General features: G+C 34.7%; 3 protein-coding genes across 7 annotated transcripts; 2 read left to right on the forward strand and 1 right to left on the reverse strand.

The window, feature by feature from the left end:
* The first annotated feature begins 620 nt into the window (after positions 1-620).
* LOC106747322 (CSC1-like protein 2) lies at positions 621-6315 on the forward strand. Of its 2 annotated transcripts, none has more exons than XM_014624726.1 (12): positions 621-793; positions 1173-1299; positions 1425-1642; positions 1743-2019; positions 2488-2591; positions 2767-2959; positions 3049-3163; positions 3246-3442; positions 3643-3969; positions 4039-4314; positions 4494-4727; positions 4832-6315. In XM_014624726.1, the coding sequence occupies exons 1-12, from the start codon at positions 774-776 to the stop codon at positions 5024-5026; spliced, it is 2283 nt and encodes a 760-aa protein (XP_014480212.1). In that variant the 5' UTR covers positions 621-773; the 3' UTR covers positions 5027-6315. The 2 variants fall into 2 exon arrangements, with proteins under 2 accessions (XP_014480212.1, XP_014480213.1); XM_014624727.1 differs by lacking the exon at positions 621-793 and adding an exon at positions 851-1017.
* Positions 6316-6401: 86 nt separating this feature from the next.
* LOC106747318 (histone-lysine N-methyltransferase NSD2) lies at positions 6402-14827 on the reverse strand. 3 transcript variants are annotated; one of them, XM_014624718.1, is made up of 13 exons: positions 14691-14827; positions 14242-14500; positions 13714-13993; positions 12360-13505; positions 12076-12242; positions 11652-11970; positions 11214-11436; positions 10940-11129; positions 10257-10686; positions 9624-9933; positions 9320-9537; positions 8418-8638; positions 6402-7298 (listed from the first exon to the last, which is right to left on the reverse strand). In XM_014624718.1, exons 2-13 carry the CDS (start codon positions 14452-14454, stop codon positions 7074-7076), a joined length of 3942 nt encoding a protein of 1313 aa, XP_014480204.1. In that variant the 5' UTR covers positions 14455-14500; positions 14691-14827; the 3' UTR covers positions 6402-7073. The 3 variants fall into 3 exon arrangements, with proteins under 3 accessions (XP_014480204.1, XP_014480203.1, XP_014480205.1); XM_014624717.1 differs by having other exon boundaries at positions 14646-14827; XM_014624719.1 differs by lacking the exon at positions 6402-7298 and adding an exon at positions 7690-8018 and having other exon boundaries at positions 14646-14827.
* A 1061-nt stretch (positions 14828-15888) lies between these two features.
* LOC106747347 (beta-1,3-galactosyltransferase 1-like) lies at positions 15889-20978 on the forward strand. Of its 2 annotated transcripts, none has more exons than XM_014624777.1 (5): positions 15889-16181; positions 17912-18092; positions 18490-18752; positions 18831-19105; positions 19175-20978. In XM_014624777.1, the coding sequence occupies exons 2-5, from the start codon at positions 17912-17914 to the stop codon at positions 19596-19598; spliced, it is 1143 nt and encodes a 380-aa protein (XP_014480263.1). In that variant the 5' UTR covers positions 15889-16181; the 3' UTR covers positions 19599-20978. The 2 variants fall into 2 exon arrangements, with proteins under 2 accessions (XP_014480263.1, XP_014480262.1); XM_014624776.1 differs by having other exon boundaries at positions 15890-16181; positions 17912-18149.
* The last annotated feature ends 2583 nt before the right edge of the window (positions 20979-23561 follow it).

Consider the following 23561-nt stretch of genomic DNA (forward strand, 5'->3'; position numbering starts at 1 on the left):
ACAAAAAAAGAGATTTGTATTATTTGAATCATCATTTCTTATATAAGACGACAAAGAATATTTATATATTTGTAATTTGTAAATACATCGTCTTTACAAAAAGTTTGTTATAGCTTATATATAATTAACGGTCATTCATTGTAATTAAAATATAAGTCATTTAATGTTACAAAGCTAATATATATAGATCATCTAATCACACAGGTTATCAAATGAACTGTCAAAAATATTTGTATTTAAGCATGTGCGATATACCTATATTACCACCACACACATATTCAAAGATTTATATATATATATAATTGTAAGAGATCTTACATTTCTTTTTTTTGTATACAAACTTTTTCGTAAACATTTGTATAATTTATAATTATTAATAAATTCATAAAAATTTCACAAGAAATACTCTTTGTATTTGATGCTCATTTTTATATATTTGTTCTAGATTAATAAAACAACATGTAACTTTGCAATCAAGTGAAATACAAAAAAATCGAGAAAATATCAGAAAATTTTTAAGAATATTTAGTTTTAAAGGATTCTGATATCTAGATACGCGACTTTAGTCTTTTTTTTTTGTCATACGCGTTTGGCTTGCAAATTCGTTTGAATTGGCCTTAAAGTGCTGAATCAGGTTAGGTTAAGTCAGAATGACGTACGAAGCGACACACACTGCATTTAACGTGCGATGTGTCAAATTGACACTCGTTCGTTAACATGCTCTTTCATATTATTTGTTTAACGGTGTAGTGATTCACGTATTTCGGTCGACTATGGATTACACCTACGGCGAGTAAGTGAAATAATATTGAGACATGTTCGATCGTGCGTTTCGTTTCTAACATTACTTAATATCCGGGTTAACTTTCCACTCTCTCAACTCTCTTATCATATTTATCTCCCGCACCGTGTGCACAACCGTGACTGCTTTGTGCGTATCAACGAACTGCTGTGCGCATCGTCGATCTAACAATGTTTCGCGAATTTACCAGCGCGCGTAAATAAAATTATGGAATAGTACGTTGTGTTGTATCACTTCGATGTAGTTTGTTTCACATATTTTCAACTCTATTCCCAATTCTCTTTGTTAAAGTATAATAAAAGCTGACGTACGCGTCACATTGTCGATGTGATTCACACTTCTTATTTTGCAATATCCCTTGATATTTCAGCTCGACTTTGCACGATACACCTTCTGCAGAAACGTGCATTCCATTCCCCCGGAACAACAGAACAATCATCACAGATGTTTATGCAGGAATACCTGATAACTTGTTATTTAATACAATAGGCTTTCTGGTAAGTTTTCAGCTTCTTTTCTACGAATTGACATTATTATAGAAACGATGATTAGTTATTAATATACAACGGAAGGATCTTAGCTATTGATACAATATCTAACACAATACAATGTTATTGCACAGCTTTTACTTATTTTATTTGGCCTATTACGTAAGAAGGCATGGAACTACGGACGTTTAGCGTTACTGCACAAGTCCGACAACAGATGGATGGAATTGTTCTATGGTGTTAATGAAAACAGAGATACCGATCCCTTGTGTATAGAAGCTTCTGTCGATTCTCAGTTTTCTCAATTGGATAAAGGATTTCTATCGTGGATTGTCACTGCTTTTAAGATTACGTTAGTAATTTCGGGACATTCTTGAAATATATATCTTATTGTTTACATATCATTTTTGAATCATAAGCGTATATATTGTAATTCATTTTTATAATTGCAGTGACAATGAATTATTGCATCGTGCAGGCCCTGACGGGCTATTGTATATTTTGTTCGAGCGTTGCTTAATCATCTTGACCGGTATGATGGTTATTGTATCACTGTGTATAGCTTTACCAATAAATTTCCACGGAAATATGCAAGGGGATAATACAACATTTAGTCATACAACATTATCAAACTTGGAGCCTACTTCTTCTTGGATTTGGGTACACACGATATTGATCTTATCTTATCTGCCAGTTGGTGGGTTGATTATGAGACGCTGTTTAAAACAGGTATCAAGCTTATCATATAAAACACTGATATTACGCGTTATTTATTATAATGTTCTGTTTTATATATTCTATATATGGAATACCTGAAAAAAAATGATTATATATGATTAAATATAATTATATAAAATCATACATGAATTTTACCTATATATGTGATTACATATATGATCATATATGTATATATGAAAAAAATTATGTTATGTCGTTTAATTAAATGTCAATATCATATGCTGTGAGAAGCACATGTAGCCAGAAGCATTTACTTTGATTATATTTGCATATATTTTGTAAACAGTATTAATATTAACAATAGTATTTTTTAGTTGTGAACATAATGATTATATATGGTCATATATAGGCAAATTTTACACACGATCTTTTTTTCCCCGAATGCTTTTTTGCTTATATATATTACATACATAAAAATTTATATACATTAATTACAAAAATTTGCAAACATTCATATAGGTACGAGATACTAGGCCTACTGGCGAATTAGCAGCAAGGACGTTATTAATTACAGACATACCAAAACACCAGTGCACCATTGAAAGTCTTACCGAATATTTTAAGTACGTGTAAGATGAAAGAACTCTTTTTAATTGTAAATTCTTCCTCAATTCTCCCAAATGATATTTGTTACTAACACAATTTAAGATAAATACATGAAGACTTTCTATTAATTACACATTCTTTCTTAATATTTATGTTGGTAACATTTAGACTCACATGTGTTAATTGTTTCAGAGAAGCATTTCCTACCTTAACAGTAGAAGATATTACTTTGGCTCATGATATAAGACGTCTTTCAAAGTTAGATGCGGAAAGGGATTGTGCGGAACAAGCGCGCTTATACTGCGAGAGTTATGCTAAGAAGAGAGAACCTTTGAAAATGTATCCTTATCCGTGCGGTCAAGTTCTTGGACATTGTTGCAAAAAGGTAAAACTACAAATGTCTGAAAACACTTGTTTTAAATGCATTGTCATGTAAATCTATGTCTGTATCACATTTGTAAAATTAAAACACAGCAAGTAGACGCTCAAGAATTCTACACCAATGAAGAAATACGACTAACGGCATTAGTTGAAGAGGAAAAGAAGGTGGCACTCAGTAAACCTCTTGGAGTAGCTTTTGTGACTTTAGGTATTCAATCGTTGTGCACTTAAAAATATATACAATGCCTTTTTGCCGATTAGCAAAACGATTCATGAAGGATAATTGGTAGGAACACCTGGTGCAGCCAAAACTATGCGAAAACAACTGAGATCTTTACCGTCTATAAAATGGATCGTGGATTACGCACCAACGCCGTCAGATATATTTTGGGAAAATTTGAGCATTGCTAGACCGTGCTGGTATCTGAATGCCGTATTAATAAATGTCGCACTGGGGCTTATATTATTTTTCCTCACTACACCAGCTGTAAGTTAATTTCTTTCTTAACGAGACTAATTTTTTAATATATGAATATATAAATTGAATAATAATATAACAATAAATATAACAATGCAATTGCCACTTTATAATCTTTGAAGAATTCTTTCTCGATTTTCTCTGCATTTCGATAAAGGAATTATCAGGGAAAGGATATATGATAAATTGTTATTCACTTTTCATTTCAGGTCATAGTGACAGCCGTTAATAGATTACCAATTACTGGAGAAATTAAAAATTTGAACCCAATAGTTTCGTCCTTCTTGCCTACCGTGCTGTTAGTGAGTGTAGCCGCGTTAATGCCCGTGTTAGTTGCAAGAAGCGAATCGCTCGTTAGGCACTGGACCAGAAGCAGTTTAAATCGTGCTGTAATGAGGAAAACATTGCTCCTTCTGTTACTAATGGTGCTTATATTACCTAGTTTAGGATTAACCAGTGCACAAGCGTTTTTAGATTGGACGGTAAATGCTCGAAATAACACGGCAAGATGGGAATGCGTGTTTTTGCCAGATCAGGTAAAAAATGACCGTTTTTGCAACTTCAATATTTGCCAGGCTTAAATACACAAATGTTACAATTTACAGGGTGCGCTTTTTGTAAATTACGTTATAACAGCGGCCTTATTCGGAAGCGGATTGGAATTGGTCAGGTTCCCGGAACTCGCGCTGTACACCTTCAGACTTTGCATAGCTCGTAGTCGAGCAGAAAGGATACATGTTAGAAAAGCGGTATTGTGGGAATTTCCATTGGGAGCTCATTACGCATGGTTGCTATTAGTCTTCACTATGACGACCGTGTACAGCCTAGCGTGTCCTCTGATCACTCCTTTTGGTTTGCTATACTTCGTAGTTAAACACTTGGTACGTTGTGACCGTGACTAAAACTAGACGTCTTAGTAATAAAATAATATTGGAAAGTAATGAACGAAAAATATCCAAAAGATCTATACATAGCTGCGATATTTCTTATCATCGGTATCGTTGAGTTGCAATCAACGTTTCTTACGTATATCTCTTGCAATAAAACTTATCTCATTCAGGTGGACAGGCATAATTTATGCTTCGCTTACGGACCAAGCATCGGCGGTGGCCAATTGGCGGGAGCGGCGGTCGGTGCCGCAGGAGCCGCGCCTGTTTTAGCGCAAGCTGCTCTTTTAGCCATAGGTCTGGTAAGAAGAGGTCTATCTCCGTTAGCCGCGGTGCAACTCAGCGGCCTCGTTGCGAGTATTCTGGGCCTAGTGACTGGTGCCGCGTTACCGTTCTCGAAATCTAAGGTATTTACAGGATTATTATGAGAATAATTTTAAGATACGTACTGTGCCTCATGAACTATCGTTGGTCCGTGTTTCTGTGAAACTGGTCGATTTTTTCGTTACAGGCACAAGCGCCGAAGAGGGATCTTTCAACGGGCCAGAATTTCGTTGCGCCGGTATTGCGAAAGAATCAGTCGTCTATGGAGGAAACCATATCGACCATTTCAGACTCCAACTTACCAAGCCCGAGAAGCACCACTTCTACCTTACAAGAGAGCCCAAAGCTTTACCAAAACTACGGCAGTGAACAGAGAGTTTAATAACTGTGTTTATAATACTCTGTCTGATATCTCGAATATAAGAAGCTCTGTAAACTTATTTAACAAATTTGTTCTAAAAAATATCAGGTAATTACGTAACTTGCAGAAATTATCTAGCACAAATAATGTACATTCTGAACATTTCTTACACGAAATTGTTATATGTTTCATAATGCAAATTAGTGCAATTAATTTAGGACAAAAATCGCATAATACTTTACTATCGATCCAATTATAACACACACATACACACACACACATATATATATGTTGTATGTATGTATGTGCGTGTGTATATATTCTTACTTGATACTCATAAAAATCTTCACTTTCTCCACGCGCAATATGCTTGACAATGTGATAAGAATATGTATATTGTATTTAACATATACTTCTTTATACTTATAAGAATTGTTAATTATTAAGAATCCTATAAAGCCTTACTAACGATATGCTTCAGAAAATTATTTAAGGAATCTCATTTACAAACGAGAAAAGAGCAGATAGATTTATTTTATCGTTTCGAATTTATCGGTGAGAAAAGATGAAACGTCTATTAAGTACGTTTATTACATTACAATATTATAACTTTGTATCATAATACCGTTAACATTGCTATATGTAATATTGCTATGTAATAATATTAAAAAAAAAAGGCTAAAGGCTCACCGTACATATTCTACATGAAAATAATTCTTAATTAAGTGTGAGTCACCTTCTGTTTCCACTTAATAAATATTGATGTTAATATTTTTTACAAATATTTGCAAATTTTGTATAATAATATGTACATATCACACATATTATTGCATATTTGTAATAATATGTATACGTAGAAACAGAAGATGTGACAGAAACAATGATTTGGTAGATCGATCATTTTTAAACCTAGGATGCTTAAATAAGTTTGGAGGTTCTGTAATATATATTTATTTTCACGTTGTTATATTTATATTTTCGATTAAACTCATGTATAATCTTTAGAGTATAATCTTGAAACTACCAACCTGTAATATCCGCATCTTAAATGAGTCGGAATTATTTTATTTTTATTTCAAAATTTGCAGGCTGTTTTGTCGGAAATTTGTGCTTCCTAGGGTTAAATTAGATCGCGTTACGATTATCGGAGCGTAAAAAAGGTAAATGTAAGCAGGATGTTTTATTTTGTTTCATCGTAAGATGAAGAAAAGCACCATGTACTTTTATGTAATTTTTATCCTGTTTATACCTGGAAGTACTTTACAATTACATGTATGTATACATAATAAAACCTTCAACATTAATATATATATACACACACATCTTAAAATTTCGGAATTCAGCTTTGTTTGCCCCGCATTTTTTGTTACAGATAACTCGATGTACATATACATGTATGTACATACAACTTCTTAAATATTTTTACGATTATGTGATAATTATCAATTGTTGTGTTCGTTATTCGCGATCTACACGTATCAACTTATTACTATATGACTTATTTTGTACACGATCTCTGACACGATATCTCAATATAAGCACACTATAAAAGAAATTAAAAAATTTATATTTGTAAGTATAAATTTCCATAAACAGTACAGTTTTTTCCGAATGTAAGGCAGTGAAAATACTTTATTACTTTATTGTTTAATTCGGCCTAAGACAAACGATACAAAAGTAATGTGAATTTAATACGTCCCATCACTTTGACATATGATTCTATATATTCTTATAAATAAATATAAATAAATAAGGGTAAAACACCAGAAAATATATATCACATACATTAAATCCACAAATATATAAATATGACTAAAATTAAAAACTTGCTTAATTTTTTGTCTTATCAAGGCACTAGTTATCGCGTAACATTTTTATAATAAATATTTCGAACTTAGAAGTGTAAATGTTAATTTGCTCTTCGAATTGTTTTCGAGATAAATAGATAAGATACTAAACAAATCAAAGAAAGACTTACTGAGAAACTGTATGAATTATTCATGTTATATATTTATATAATGTGGGGAGAGATTACATTATTTATTATATGTAGTGATGGAACGTTTTTTTATTCACACAAACTACCGCCAATTATAGCTTCCAATTGACTAGATGTAAGATTATTTAATTCTTCTGCTTGATTTTCTTTCCTCTGTAATTTAAGAGACAAACGATGAAATGTTTTTTTCTTCGTTGCCATTGAATCTTTATCATACGATGTAAAACTAGTCTCGAGATTGTTTTCTTCTCCCTCCATCTGAGATTCTTCACTCTCTTCGCTGCTCAGATGAACCTGTGAGGTATATTGCCGTTTAAGACGACTCTTGCTCTAATATAATACGATATTATATTGAAGAATGTATAATCATTATAAAATGATATGATAAGAATTGCATAGAATCTGATTGACATTTAAATGTGATGTGCAGACATTGATTGAAACTGATATTAACATATTAAAGTCCGTATAATTTTAGGAATGTTTCGTAATAATTTAGAATTGTTACTCACCATATTAAATCTCGGAGTTAAGCAAATAATAATAATGAATGAAGCAACGTTTTTTACTAACTGAGATTAATACATTCACTTACTACTATGATTATCCGCATACAAATCCAATATACTGAAAAAACACTCGCCGATGGACAATAAAACACGTGAAGTTAAATAAAACGGTTTTCTTTTTTTTTGTTAGGTGTCACACTATTGCCAATTTGAGGGAAGGGATGCTGGGAACATGAAAAATAATTAAAAAAAAAATATAGGCGTTCTTTGTTTTGCTTTTTTTCGAAACATGCTCTACCTTTCAATATTACAACATAATCTTCACAATATTATAACAATGATTATTGTTTCTGATGTACAACATCACTGCGACATAGATTCAAATAAAACTTCGATGTATAATGTAATACAGATAAAATCGCCGTTCTCAAAGAGTATCATTTTCTGTACTACGATTTCTATGCGCAAACTAAGATTTGGATCTAGACCTCTGTAGATATAATTTCTGTAAACATGGATTCAGCATAAAGTAGTACGGGTTGTTACAATATAAAGCGAACAAAAAGTTCATGAAGTACTTTGATAAATTACAAAATGCATTCACTGGTTTATACAATCTCGGATTGTAGCCTCATGTGAATTTTTCAACGTAAACTCTTTCTCTCTCTCATGCTCTACCACCACCAAAGTAATAAATGCAGCCAATTCAATTGTGCACAAATAAAACGAAAATTTACAAATGAGGATAAAAAACGAAACGTTAATTGCATTTGATGCATGAAGTATACTACGCGAAGCTGTACGATGTGTAATTACAACGTCATGTGATTGTCCGACGATCTTCGCGATCTTCGCGTAGATTTACTATGTGATGACACAGATAGAGTGTAAGGTTTCATCTCACCTCTACAATAGCAACTCTTGGTAATGGTTCTCGCGTAGTAATTTTTTCCATCACGATAGAACTATTGGAGCTCGTGGAAGAATATTCTCTGTCGGTTTCATTATCGATATCCGAATACTCTTTCTCGCCTTCGACAGATTTTCGTACATCAGCATTTACATGTAATTTACACACCACGCCACTCTTCTCGCTATGTTCGAACAGGTTTCCCTCATGATGAACTAGAAATAGAAGTAATGGTGCCAATTTTTGCGACGTATTGTAATGTCATGTACATGTATCTAATGTTTTGAAACCATCGGATGTTGCTTAAATTCTTAAATTAATCAAAATCGTAAACTTATATTTATATTCAGAAACGTATAGTCAAGATATATAATCAATGTTGTAACAGATACATTTTTTTATGTAACTAGATGCAGATACTGGAAAGGAAATGTAAGTAGATACAAATATAAGTTTGAGGTAAATAACTAAATATAGGTACCTATACTATGAGAATATATATCTAGACACTTCTTGAGGTATATATTCTTATAATATCCCTATATTTAATTATTTACTTCAAATTTATCTACGTATCTACTTATATTTTCCTTTTAGTATTTGTATCTAGATATTTTAAATGTTACAACACTGCATATAGTGTAAAATATCTTCCTTCATTTTATATATTTTATTCTTTTTTTTATTAAGTATATGACATAAATATAATTTTATTATTTATATTTTTCCCTTCCCTCTCCCCAATAGATACGCTCACATTTATTTTTGCATAAGTCATAAATTATCATCAAATTTAGAAGCTTAACGTTTTTCAATATAAATATCAATTTAAGGGTTAGTCATATTTTCTTGTAGAAACATGGCACATGAATATGCGACAACAGTGTTTGCATTACCTTGGCAAAAGGCAGTGCTACAGAAGGAACAGTGTGTTGATGTTCGACGGCCGCATTCTAAACAATAATGCCAAGGACAACTGAATTTCGATTCCGTGCCATCAAGTGTCACACAAGTCCTATGATATTTCTTTCTACATGTTCTTTGTTGGCAGATCAATGGCTCATTCGAACTTGATATCTCTTGCCCGCATTGCCAACAAGTTAACTTCATCGATCTAAATCAAGCAAGATACAAAGTCGTTAACAAAGGCATCGGTTGTACGATTAGAAGCATGATCACACGATGCAATGTGCTATGTACCTTCTGAATCGTTTATCTGATTTTCTATGTAAGAGAGCCTTTTCAACTTTCTTTGGTTGCGGAGTTGATTTTGGTTGAACAGATGATTGTACCGCCGGTAATTGCTGTTTCTGTGCTTTCAAACCGATAAAACCGCTACAATTCGGTGCACCGCAGAGACACGCTTTTCGAGTTTCTCCGTCAGACGCTAAATTATAATTAAATGTCAGCTCCTCACCGGATTCTATGTCACGCAACGCGAACAAGCCAATGCGCGTGTCGCCGTTTACCGTCCACTTCTGTGTTTCACAGTTCGGTGCACATGAATGATCTGTATACAGAGAAGCAACGACACAATTACGAAGTCAAGAAAAGGAGGATATAATCCAGACAACATAACGTCTAAAATTAAGACATTACGTTATCTGGGAAAGTAAATACGAATGAAACAATGCACACAAGTGGTTGATATACGAATAAATTCAGATAATTCGTACAATTTCAAATTGATCGTTCGAGTGGTGCACGCAATTTTTTTTAGAAATAAACTTGCAAATGGAAAGTGAGAATAGTTAAAAATAACGTTAAAATGTCAAATTTAGGTGCAATGATACCTTCGTAACGTGTTACAAAGTTGCAGTGTTGCGTACTCACTCATAAATCTACTTAGATTCCCTTTCGGCTCCGCATCGATCGTTCTGTTGTTATCGATCGTCAGAAAATAAAAGTTCTCGTTCTTCAGTTCTTTTTTCCTGTGCAACCTATGTTTATACTCCGCCTCGTCGATAACTTCGCCTACATATTCGATAACGAATTGTCCTGTCTTGATATCCTCCAGAGCTTTCAGGCCCCAACCGCGCCCGGTAGTGTGAAACGGTTCCATCGCTGGATACTTCCGCAACACGAACGACTGGTTCATGCACTTGGATCCAGCCGGACAGATACCGGGACTGCATTCAACCAATAGTATGCGGTTCAAGCAATCCGTACCGGGTGCACAAGGATCGTCCCAGGCCGGGTCGCATTCACATGCAACGATACTTTCGACCTCAACTGGTTTAACGTTACCAACCGGTTTGTTGACCTGTCATATGACCGTTTCATTAATGTTCCCTTACTACCGGCCAATAACGAAAAAAATCATAGTTTTCTCATGTACGCTACATAAATGCGAACTTTAATCTTTTAGAGCTTTTTGTTGTACGTGAGAAAGTTAATTTATTTTTTTTTTATTTTCAGTAGAACAGTAACGCAATAATGTACTGTAAAAATAATATTTGATTATTGATCTTAATAATATAAACCAACACAGTTCTGTAATCCAACTTAAACCGTACTTTCAATTTTACATATGGCGGCGGTTTCAATCCTTTTGGCTCTTTTGTTACAGACCGTTCCTCTTTCAATTGCAGGTGTATCTTGTTAGCCTCCTCTAAAGCTTTCCGATATGCATCATCCATTATTGACTTCTTACCTATAGCCGGCTTTATACTTGCGTCACCGTCTTGATACAAGAAAGCTCGTCCTCTAAAAGAATTGATTATTATATTGAAAGAATAGATAATTGTTAATTTGTACTGTCTTTTACGCATAACAGATATTTTTATTTACCTGTGTACCCAGTAATAATCATTAGATCCCAAAAACATTACACAAAATGTACCAGGACTATGTGGAATGGCTTCTACTTTTTCAGGTATTTCTGCCGGATAACATATACGAGCTGGCCACCATCGATAACTACCTAACTTTACCCATACTATTTCCCCGTATAAAGGCAATCTTCCAGTTTCGCAGTCTTCACAAAAAAACCCACCATCTGGTGCTTTTATACCTAAATTACCAAAATGCGTGATAATTATATATATTTATTAGCAATATATATCAATAAAAAATGCACTAACACAATAGTTATATATAAAGTAACTACTTTTATGTTATAAATTGCAAAAGTAATTCATTGTACACATATTTTGTATGTGTGTATATACTGATTTAATAAATCTAAACTGTAATTACTAAAGAAATGTTAATTTGCAATAAACCTACCAAGGCATTCTAAATGAAATGAAGTTGGACATGTGTCACAACATATGAGACTACCGCCACGAGTGCATAAAAAGCACCACGCCGCATTCGCCGGTGGTTGGGGCGCTTTGTAATGCTTTGGGCATACAATTTGACTACCTGTCAAAATCACCGAGCCAGCAGGTAAGCACAATGTAGATGTGTGATAAGACGAAGGACAACGGACGCATCTTGCGATTTTCTCATTCGGTGCACGCGAATGATTGTCCTGTGGATTATCGGAGCTGCAGGTGTGACACAAGTGGTACGGACAAGTCAGACGTCCACCTTGCCAATGCGACTAACAATGAAGTAAACATTCGTTATCGTTAGAGAAGTGATACCAATAATTTGGAATAATAGCGAAATACCTGACAGTACGGCTAGTAGCTATAGAGAACTTTACCTGAGGCCATGATTTCAGACACATGGAATGATAATGCTTTCCACAAGCCATTACCGAACATCTTATCCTGTCTCCTTCCCTCTCGTTGCATATAAAACAAGCGGGTGCTACTCCTGACAGACAATCGATACACTTGAACATTTCGTCTTCTTGTTCTTCCATTTTAACTGAATCAATAATACATCAATCAATAATAGACAAGAAACTAAGATTATTAATATTATTGAATTATCAACACCCTAAGTTTGCATCTGGAACTAATAATTCATCGTCATCATAATTACCATTGTCATCTCCGCCACTAATGCTTCTCTTAATCACGTTTACATCGTCGATTATTTTATCTTCCGATGTATTCTCGTCTGCAGAGTGTTCTGGACTAGATTCGCCAGGTTTCACACAGGGCAAATGAAAATACGAATAACAAGGCCCCTTACACCTTGTTAGCTTGCCGGTCTTCTCACAAATCTGACAAACCTTTTCCTGCTTCATACCTTTAAAAAGATTATGTGGTCTACTACGTTTTGTTTCTGAGACTGAACTCTCGTCCTTGTCAACCTTATTCTTCGCTTTCTTATTTTCTTTTACGTTCGTATCGATGCCCGTGGACATTTCGTCGTCATGATCCGAGGAACTTTCTTTCGAATGTTCACTGTTCTCACGTGTCATGTACGTCCGATATTTCTTTCGGAATGCTGGCTCCATACTGTCCCAGGTATTTCGCAGATACTTCTTAATGTCATGTTCTGACGCGGCCGGATATTCGTCTTCCAACATGTCTTTGTTTCGCTCATAATAAATTTCAAAAATACCGTCTTCGTCCTCATCGTTTTTATCAATTTTTGTATTCGACGAACTGTCATCCTGAGACTTATTGCTCGAAGGGGACGAAGACCTAACTTCGAAATTCAGTTTTGCGTCGAGCTTACCATTTATGGTAAATCGCTTTTTTGATTTCGGTTTTTCGATCTCGTGCGATTTCGTTCCTTCCGCTTTACGCGGAGATTTTTCTGTGTTCTCTTGTTTGATACGTTTGATATCGGGGCCATCTTGATCATTAGAATTTTTCCTCTTGCTACTTTTATTTTTTTCATCAATTATGAGTGTCTTTGAACTGGCCGATCTCGAAGCTTTAACTTTCGGAGCAAACATTTTGGCTCTCTCCGTGATCGTCATCAATTGCACTTCTAAAGCTTCTTCGATGGCGCTTTCCCATTTTGACTTGGTCGATTGTTTTACAGTGAAAGCTGCAGTATATTTAGGATCCTTCTTCTTCGGATCTGATGTCGCCAATTCTGCTGCTTTCTTGAAGTCAGCAAGATTTGTAAATTCCATCATACATTTTGAGGAGACCCAGCTGTGACGTCCTCTGTCTCCAAAATATTGAACATGTATCATTAATACATGTGTTTTATGTGCTTTACCTCTAACTGTAAAAGAAATCACAAAAGAACTGTTCAATAATTTACAAACATCATTGTATTTCCTATATAATAATGATTATTGTGTAATTTTATTATCATAGTTCATCACATTAGACATTTAATGTAACTATAATATTTCAATTTTTTAAATTTGTTTAAATGTTTCTATAATTCATCAGATATTATAATTTGAAAAGATAAAACATAAATTTACCTAAAAATTTATAATATATCATCGAGCTTGGATCAGGTGTTACAATGCAAGGCCAAAATGGAAAATTTCCAACTCTGGCCCATGCTAAGTGTCCTGCAACCCAGTTGCATTCCAAAGTACTAATTCCTTTCAATGGTGAGCTCTCTCCAATATAGTTCATGGTATTAGTGGAGATGTCACTGGCTTCATCTGCATTGCTACTTACATTATCCTCATGTATACTTTCATTATTACTATCAGTGGAATTTTGATGTCTACGTATCTTTGGCATTAGTGAATTCTATGAGGTCACAAGAATAGCACATATTATATTACACAACTCATAAACAAATGTCAGTGACAAAAATTACAAAGCAACATTTTCAAGCAATAATAAAAAAGGAATAATATGTATGTATTAAATTATGCGTGTTTGTATATTGCAGAATACACTTTTTACTTAATCTTTTCAGAATAAAACCTTCCTATAACTAAAGCATTACAAAAATATTTGTCCAAAACATGGACAAAGACCAAGATTCAACGTACTTGTGGTGAATTGGCAATGTTAGTAGACTTGAACTTTATTGTTCTACCATAACGGCTCCTGCCATGTAGACTATCAGTGGAGTTATTTTCACACGAGTTCTCATGGTTGTCGCGTGCATCCTCGTTCCCAGCCTTAGTCTGTTCCTCGGACTCTGCTTGGGGCTGGTTAGTTGGCGTAGATGCTTTACTAGTGTTTGTGCTGGTAGTACTCATAATGCTCTGATCAGTGAAGCATTTTCATACTTCTCGGTTTGAAATGCTGTAAGTCATGAAAATACATGAGAATCTGCGACAACAACCACTGACGAAGATCGCAGAATACCAGCAGCAAAGACACAGACGTCGAAAATATTACTCTCAACCGCTGGCATTGAGCAACCTACCCTCTGATTTTCGAGGGTTACCTTCTTTCTCACTAATAACTTAATCTATCTCATCCGTAGACTCACACTAATTTCTACACGGCACTGGCGTTCACGCGAACCTGTCTGTCACCGGACAAGCCGTCGCAATTGTTAATAATATGGAATTACGGGCAAACCTCACGGAACTCCAGAAGAGAGGACGCGTTTCCCGCGATTTTAGGCGATCCTCATAGCCGCGTTCGTTTTTCTCGAAAAAATCACTAGAATCGCGAGACACTAGTGCATGCTTTTCTCGACAAGCACGCCGCATACCACAGACCAGAGGAAAGCCTGAGAGGGGCTACGGCAATGATTTATGGAGGATTCTCATTGCGATGTCCGATACACATGACGTCCGATATTCATTGCCAGTATTGGCAGCGCGCTATGAATATCGTTCAAAAATGCGCTGCAGTATGCTTTCGACGAGCGCGTGAAAGCGTGTAATGTCATCGATTTTGTCGTTAAGCCCGTATTAGACTACGGATTAGGGATTGAGATTGGATTACAATTTAACCAATCAGAGCAAAGTTCACTACACTCAAATTTAGCGGATCTTGCTCTGATTGGCCAAATTTTAATTCAATAGTCTAATACGGACATTAGGGTGCTGTCGCATGGCAATAAAAAAGCGGAAACTGAAAAGATATTGTGGGGAGTGACCAATCGGAATCATGGAGAATTCACACCGCGTCCGGCGTCTAACGATCCGATATCTAATAAGAGATTTCACTTCATGGGGTTCTCAGCTAGCAATACGTTTGTCTCTAGAAAACTTATTTCCCTATTGAATATCAAATGTCGTATGTGGAATAATTCGTCAATATAATTGGTCAAAATTGAGATCTAATGGTTTCTGCCCACAGCTTGGTCTATAATGTGCTCTTTGCGTCTTGTTTCTTGCTCTCTATCTTTCTTCTGTAAGAACTTCTATTTACTCATGGAAAAAAGAGCAAGAAACTAGGTGCGAAGAGCACATTGTAGATCAGGCTTAAGCGTCAGTAGGGGCTAAATATATCTTAATCAAGAAAATATATCATATATGTATAAAAGAATAGTTTCAACATTGCATTTAAATTATCTGACAACCTATATTAACGCCATCTACAACGTGATATTGAATTACATTAAACGATCTTTTCCTTCTCGGAGAAACGGGGTTGAGACATCTACATGTTTCACCTCACTTACAAAGGAGGGGAAATTTAATGCAAGATTACGAGGAATTCTCGTAACAAAGTCATGTCAAGATGCGCAAGCGCGCGCGCACGGGCATACGGCTATGTGGCGTATAACAGTGTCGGGAGAGGGAGCGAGTGAACAAACGAGCGTCGGAAGAGGAGAGAGAGAGCAAGAGGAAGTCTGGGTTAAATCAGATTCTTTTTTTTCTCCTTAACGCGTATGTACATACATACGTGTATACTTTCCGCAGTGCGTGATGTTTCGGTGAGTCCAAGTGTGTCATCTCCTACGAGGGCGAGAGTAAATGGAGAGCTGTCAGATGCGGCGTGACGACGCAGTCATCGCGGCCGAAAGGCGAGTAGATTTGTTTACACTTTATTGCAAGTAAATATACCGATACACGCCGGTATGCTGGGTCCACCGGGTTTTCGTCGTCACAAGGACGCACAAGCGGCGCAAATTAAACCGAGTCCTTGACCTCGGAGTCTTGTGACGGAAGCGGCGAAATCTTACTATGCAACTGCATTTAACATCTCGTGAGAGATGCATTATTCACACCTGTTATTAGATCTATTCGTTTTATAGATTTGGTTGATTAGATCTATTCGTTTTATAGATTTGATGAATTCAACTGTTCTTGTGGACAGATCTGATTGATATTCTAACAGGATTCATTCCTGTTGTTTCTAGAACTAGCACGAGTGAGAGCCTAGTAATGAAAATGTTGGATGTAATATATATGCATCAATATACCATTTTATAATTATATCGATGAATATCTACGTAAGAATATCGGTGTAAATTCTGACGATAGATAAGAATGTTTATGCAAGTATTCAGAGAGCAGCATTTAAATAAAACTATTAAAACATTTTATTAACTATTTGTCAGTTATATTATTATAAAGATCTTTTGAAACATTAGAGACAGACGCAAGCAGGATCATGTGTTTATAGTTATCAGAAACGTAGCTAGTAACGTGTTAGCAATATGATAAGAGTAGTCATAAAGTTCCGCTATTCAATTGTAGCTATAAAAATGAATTCAGTCTTTGTAGCAACTATATTAACAGTGCTTCAAGGCTTCAGTGCTTATGATTATTTAACTTGACATTTTTTATGAATTTATTATATTGAAAAGTATCAATACATATTAATCAAATATATATATTTATACATACATATATACATACATACATACATACATACATACATATATGTGTATAATATATTCTATAAACAATTGTTGATAATAAACTCCAGATTTAAATGGAAATAATATATATATATTAAAGTAATAACTAGTAACTCAGTTAAAAGTTAAGTTAAAAAAATTAATAACTTTTAACCCTCCATTAATCACAATATTTTTTACCCATGAATGGTCACAATATATCACACAGATATACTAATTTTCTCATTATTTTCCTCTGTTTCTTGAAACAATTTTTCTTTCATTAGCATTTGGCTAACAGACCAGGCACTAAGGCACAGTATTGGTCAGAAAGGTTGCGACATTTTTTTTTATAAGCTCTACAACACATATATGTCCAATGGGAAAATGTATTTTTTAAGAATAACTAACAAATTTTCCTATTGGACGGGGTAAGTTCCGACATTTATCCGAAAAATAATGTCGTAACTTTTTTGTCCAAGACTGTACATAAAAAACACGAAGAATGTAGAATGAAAAGAGGAAACATCGATAAGGACGAGTTCGACCTTGAGGCCATGTATCAAACGGCGATGCGTTGCAGCCTGAACGTATCTATTGGATACACTTGCGACTAACGGAGGGTGAACTCTGTTGATTTTAAATGAATTAACTTTTAACTTAAGCTGATTTAAAATATATTTAACTTTAACTTATTATACTTTTTTTATACGAGTTAAAGTAATCAATCTTAAAATCATTGGAGTTGCTTATCATATAAAATAAGAAAAATAAAAAATATAATATCAGCATAATTTCTTCTGTCTCTTTGAGTGCCGGTGTTCCTTGTATGGAATCCTGAAAGGTTTCTCTTGTGTGCGCTCACTAACTTTTGACAGATTAAAAAGATATTCATTTTTTTGCCGATATAGATGGACAGATTGCGACTACTGCCCGTGGATTTACCTGCAATCACTGTCAGTAGTACTGGAAACGTTAAAGGCAAGGCATCTTTCGTTCGACGATTGGCAATAGGATTTATAATTTTGGCTATACTAGGCCTTTTGTATGTACCAGCATACCACTCCGCTCAGAGTCCATTTTTAGGCTTAGGTGAGACTCCATCTCCCGCAGAACCTCTTGGCAGTTCACATTCGATAGCGTCCGTGGGTATGCATCCATTGCTTAACACACACACTCTTCATTTATGATAATACAACTTTGATCGACTATGATTAGTTGTAACATAAATGTCAATTAAATAGTATATAGTTGAAAAACACATAAATCCTTGGAATTTGAAAATAATAGCAAATGACGATGAGTATTATCTCTGAGTTTGGATGCAATATTTTTGCGTGACCAAATAATAAATAATGACGTGTATGTGTGATTTAACACAATGATAGAGATAGAGCAGTGTATTTTAATTTAGGATGCAGCAAAATGCTTTAGTCGATACGTATCTGTATGACCTTCAACATTTTTAATGCAAACGATTAATTTGCAGCACAACTACATGGATGGTCATACAATACTTCAAGAGATCTCTGTGTTTACATTCACCCGGAAAATACCACATCAATTATTAGTCCTACTATCTGCTTACCACCGCCATATCTGCTAATAATCATATGCTCGGCAGTAGCAAATCACGAGGCTCGCGTTGCTATCAGGAATACCTGGGCCAACAAATATAACTTGGATCATTCGTATAATTCCGCGGTGAAAATAGCATTTCTACTAGGACAGACTGACAACGATACACTCAATGTAAGTATCCCTCTCTGCTCTATCTCTGCGGAATTTCCCGTCGAGTATTCATCTCGTTATTTGTCGCGCTTCTTCTAGAATTTGATTGTCGAAGAAAGTTCTCAATATAATGATATTGTACAAGAACGTTTCTTCGACACGTACAACAATTTGACATTGAAATCAGTCATGATGCTGAAGTGGGTAACATCGAATTGCGATCAAGCTAAGTACCTAATGAAGACGGACGACGATATGTTTGTGAATATTCCCTTGCTCCTGCAAACGTTGCGCAAATTACCGCAAACTACCGAGACTCTGCTGGGTTCTCTTATTTGTAACGCTAGACCAATATTAGATCCTAAGAACAAGTGGTGAGTGTCTGTATGTCGTCCATTACGTACATTATTCTGCATCGATGTTGATCGTTCTTATTCGCACAGGTATACACCAAAGTACATGTACCCGGAGAAAACATATCCGAATTACTTGTCAGGCACGGGGTATGTTATGAGCACGAGTGTAGCATCTAAGTTATATCAGGCGGCGTTAGTGACACCTTTGCTGCATTTAGAAGACGTTTACATCACGGGTCTGTGCGCGAAGCGTGCTAAGATCCGACCCGTCAATCATCCGGGATTCAGTTACATACCTCGTAAAATAGATCCCTGCGTACTCAAGAACGCCATCACCACGCACAAAGTTAACGCGTCCAATATGTACGTGATTTGGGTGAAGCTGAACGACACGAGCGTAACCTGCAGCAATCACACTCGTACTGATAGAAAGCCGGCTACCTTGAGTCGAAGCGGCAGGCATGCCGGCTACTACGTTTTTAAGAGGAAAACTATAACCCGGTGCGTTTAGATGTTTCTGATAATATTGATTTCGTGCATTATAATACGATCGTTTGTGTGATGCGAATATGTGACGCAGAAGTGATAAAGTTGATTTTGTAATTTCGAAACACCGTACGTAGTGTCAGGAAACACGGTACGGTAGCTACAGCTCTTCTTTATCTGTGATGTTGTTTTGAGAGTAATTGCAATTATTCAAGCGAATTTTTTTAAGCCACGCGTCTCGTACACGCCATTCGCTTTTTGTTTTGTCGAGTCTCTGTTACGAGCAAGTTGAAACGTTGAATGTCAGAAAAGATCTGAGATCAGTGAATCTCCCATTCAAACACCAGGCTGTGTCAACTTTTCACTGTTAGTTTACGATTGATAGCGAGCCTTTAAGTTTCGCATAAGATTACGGCTGACTTATACTGGCAGTCTGACTGATCGTCGGTTAGCGATCCATCATCTCCCTCCAGATCATGGTTTTGCGTGTAGTGTAGACGAATACAGCGAAAAGAATTTAATTGATTAGAATTACAAGGTTAATCGACATTGGTGTAAGCCGGCCCTATGCATTTTTCGGAAGAGGAGTGATCGTTCAGACGTTCATCTGTCCAGATCGAACAAACGTTCGGATTTGCCCGAAGGTGTTTTATATATTTTTCTATTTAGACCAAAGTAGTATTTAAGGATATACGCTGTCAATTAGATATTTTACATAATTTGACTTCTTCGCCTCTTTGTGTAAGGCACGACGATTTAATAAGGAAAGAGCCTGTGGCACATGATCTTCAAAGGACAAACGTTATTGTGTTATTACGAATGATTTAGTTAAGCGTCAGGCTTATGGATTGACTTTTCCTAATCACACGTTTGCATGGTGTATCGCGTATTGCACGCATAGAAAATACTCCAGGCGACAATTCTGTTCCGAAATGGCTCATCGTGTGCGACGTACAAAAATTGAGAATTGAACAGCTGCTTTCCGAAGGCTACGGGAGAGAGGGGAAGGGTGGGAGACGACATTCCCATCTTATACACAGATAATCTCCATATAATACTGTTGCTTCCAGGTACTTATATAAAATTGTTTAAGAATGTAACAGCGCTGATCTCCACCCCTCTCCCCTAGGATATTATTAATCTACACGTTTCAAAATCTCTCGTATAGCCTTGTTTCCTGAGTATGTACAATGTATAAGCTATAACCACGAGAAAATCGCTTCCTCGATGTGGTAACGTAAGATGTAGATATCTTTTTTTCTATTTAAACAACAAATTGCAATGCTAATGATTCAATTTAAAGAGATCTGACATTGATATCGAGTAAAATTAATTTGTTCATTATATCTCGAATATTTGTGCATAGAGATCATACGTTATTAATATGTATATTATTGTTTCGTAAATTTTGGATTTTAAATTTTTATTGATATAATTTTTATTTTTACCTTATGTGTGTATATATATATATACATATATACATATATATATATAAAGTGAAAATAGAGAAATATTTCAAAATTAAAATTTTATAATATTTTTATTTGTATTAATAGAAACAGTTACAAAAAGCGTATTATATATTTGTTGTATTATACTCTGTTAATATGAAATTTATACTAATTTGATGACGAAAATATTTATTAAAAAATTCGAAATAATTGATCTTAAAGATATAAAAGAGTTTCTGTTAATTATATGAAAGTAAGTATATTTTGCAAATATTATGTAGGTAGAAAAAACTTTTGTTTATATATCTGTTCAATTTCAGTATATTAGAGTTGTATTTCGTATACTATAATATTTTACTTTTTAAAATTATTCCTCTCTTTTTAAGGCGATATAATTTCAAATGAAAATGATATATTTATGTCATAGTGTATATTATATTTGTATATAACGCGTGATTATACACACACACACACACTCTTCCAACAAAAAAATCTGAATGCACGAATCTGACTGTTTTTAATGGTATTGAAAGATCATGTAACACATAGCATTTACCGCAACTAAAGTGTGGACGAATATGAAAGAATATCACAACGCGGCGGAAGGTTTAGTTCAAATAATAGTTAAGTAAATATCCGTACCATAGGTACCAGCAGGATATCGTTTGAAATGCACAATGCGTGTGCATCTTTTTCACTTGACTTGAAGCCGTGCGTGTCACTATTTACAAATTTTTAATACACATAATTATACGATTGCAAGTGATAGACGAACAGTTAGTTATTAAGAGCTTGATGATGTAGCCTAATACTCTTGCTAGAATCTTGAATCTAAACTAGGATAAGAACTTGTTACAGCTTAATATTAAATATTAATCCGATTGAAAACGAGGAATCTGTAATACGTCGCGTAGTCATTTTTCGTCATATCAGAATTATAAATTTGAGACAGCGAATCAGTAATTTGTAAATCATATTATTATTGTGTGTATGTTCGTATGCTTCTAAATTAACATATTCCATGACGGCGAGATATTTGTAACTCGGCGACGAGGTGAAGACTACTGAAACGATCACATGGAATACCCTAGTGGCCTTAGAACATTTGCTTCATTTTATAAGAACAGACCGATCTGACCGTTAAATTTATCGTTAGAGAAAAAAAATCTAACTTACCGTAATCTCCGGTGCTATGCGACATGTGAACGAACGTTTGTCATGTTGATGGAAAATTACATAGGTGTAATGCAATATACAGTCATCCTGCGAGTCATTTTCGTCAGTCTTCATGTTGGAAATAAAAAGTCAGCTAAGATAGCATAGCATTTGAAGCTTCTTTCTTTTTAAACACTAGAATCGCGGCGATTTGTTGGATCCCTTCTAGAATCGCGAATAAGCCACTTTTGACTCACCTGTTTTTTCGTAATTATCCATGAACTTTTCTTAACTTTATAATATTGCTTGATTGTTTTACGATAAAGAAGGCTTCTCAGTAATGAAAATCAAGAAGAAAGGAGAAAAAAGGATCCACAAGTGGGTTAAAAATGACCCAACCGCGGTTCTAGTGTTAAGACACGTGAATTCTGACGACTGCGAATGCGGAACGTAAGTCGGAAAAACAGAATATAAATAGTATACCGATTTATATATTTTTTTGTGGCATATAGCATTTGCGTTATTTATATTATTTCGAAAATATGTTTAGCGTTCAAATAAGATTCGAATAAGGACCATATGTTTGTCCGAACGTACAGCAGGAATTGCGCATAAGATTGTCGTTTGAAGACAATGTAAATATTGTTACGTTGCATTTCGAATAAAGAACAAAGAACTGATGTGAAGATAAATGTTTGAAGAGTATTATTTATTAAAAATATAAGTGTACATGTACTTTATTACATAATATGATGCATGCTTTTCGTTTTACAGTAGGAACTTTGTACATATATGAGAGTTCTAGTAGTACGGAATCAGAGCAGGTGCACACTAATGGTGCACCTACATTATATGTATCATCAAACAGATACATGCTGGTAAGGAGTAAATATAATAATATAAATTGAATAAAAATTGCGGCTATGAATTCTATTTTAAACTTTGACTTATGCTAGTAATCTTTCTGCAACTAATGCAGTAAGTACTTGTGTGGAAGAATATAAATAAAAATATAATAATAAAAAATATAAAGAGCATCATATTAAAATTGTATAATATATTCGTATACATGTACAAAATATTAATTGTGGCCAGATACCATATATAATTTCACAAATAATCGATTTTTATCAAATCAAATGTTTATATATCCAGGGTTCATTTCAGACAATCTATAATATGATATCATTTGAAACAGAATGTTATGTATAATTATTATAACTTGAACGCGAGAAACGTTGGAAGATTTCTATATATGTATATGTATATATATATTTGTCAATATAATTTTAATCATTTGAATATGACAAATAAAATTACCATAAATTATAGATCGTCTAAAATGCGCTGAATATATTTTAATATAAAGTATATAATAATAA

The sequence above is a fragment of the Dinoponera quadriceps genome, unplaced genomic scaffold, assembly GCF_001313825.1.
Source record: "Dinoponera quadriceps isolate SergipeBrazil2010 unplaced genomic scaffold, ASM131382v1 scaffold2305, whole genome shotgun sequence".
Lineage (NCBI taxonomy): Eukaryota > Metazoa > Arthropoda > Insecta > Hymenoptera > Formicidae > Dinoponera > Dinoponera quadriceps.

Coding starts and splice junctions, on each gene's coding strand:
- LOC106747322 (XM_014624726.1), top strand. CDS start 774: ATGGATTACACCTACGGCGA. Junction 2,592..2,766: donor AGTCTTACCGAATATTTTAA/GTACGTGTAAGA, acceptor TAATTGTTTCAG/AGAAGCATTTCCTACCTTAA. Junction 4,728..4,831: donor TACCGTTCTCGAAATCTAAG/GTATTTACAGGA, acceptor TTTTCGTTACAG/GCACAAGCGCCGAAGAGGGA.
- LOC106747318 (XM_014624718.1), bottom strand. CDS start 14,454: ATGAGTACTACCAGCACAAACACTAGTAAAGCATCTACGCCAACTAAC. Junction 11,971..12,075: donor GTCTGAAATCATGGCCTCAG/GTAAAGTTCTCT, acceptor CTTCATTGTTAG/TCGCATTGGCAAGGTGGACG. Junction 11,130..11,213: donor GATTATTACTGGGTACACAG/GTAAATAAAAAT, acceptor CAATTCTTTTAG/AGGACGAGCTTTCTTGTATC.
- LOC106747347 (XM_014624776.1), top strand. CDS start 17,912: ATGGACAGATTGCGACTACTGCCCGTGGATTTACCTGCAATCACTGTC. Junction 18,753..18,830: donor CTGACAACGATACACTCAAT/GTAAGTATCCCT, acceptor CGCTTCTTCTAG/AATTTGATTGTCGAAGAAAG. Junction 19,106..19,174: donor TTAGATCCTAAGAACAAGTG/GTGAGTGTCTGT, acceptor TTATTCGCACAG/GTATACACCAAAGTACATGT.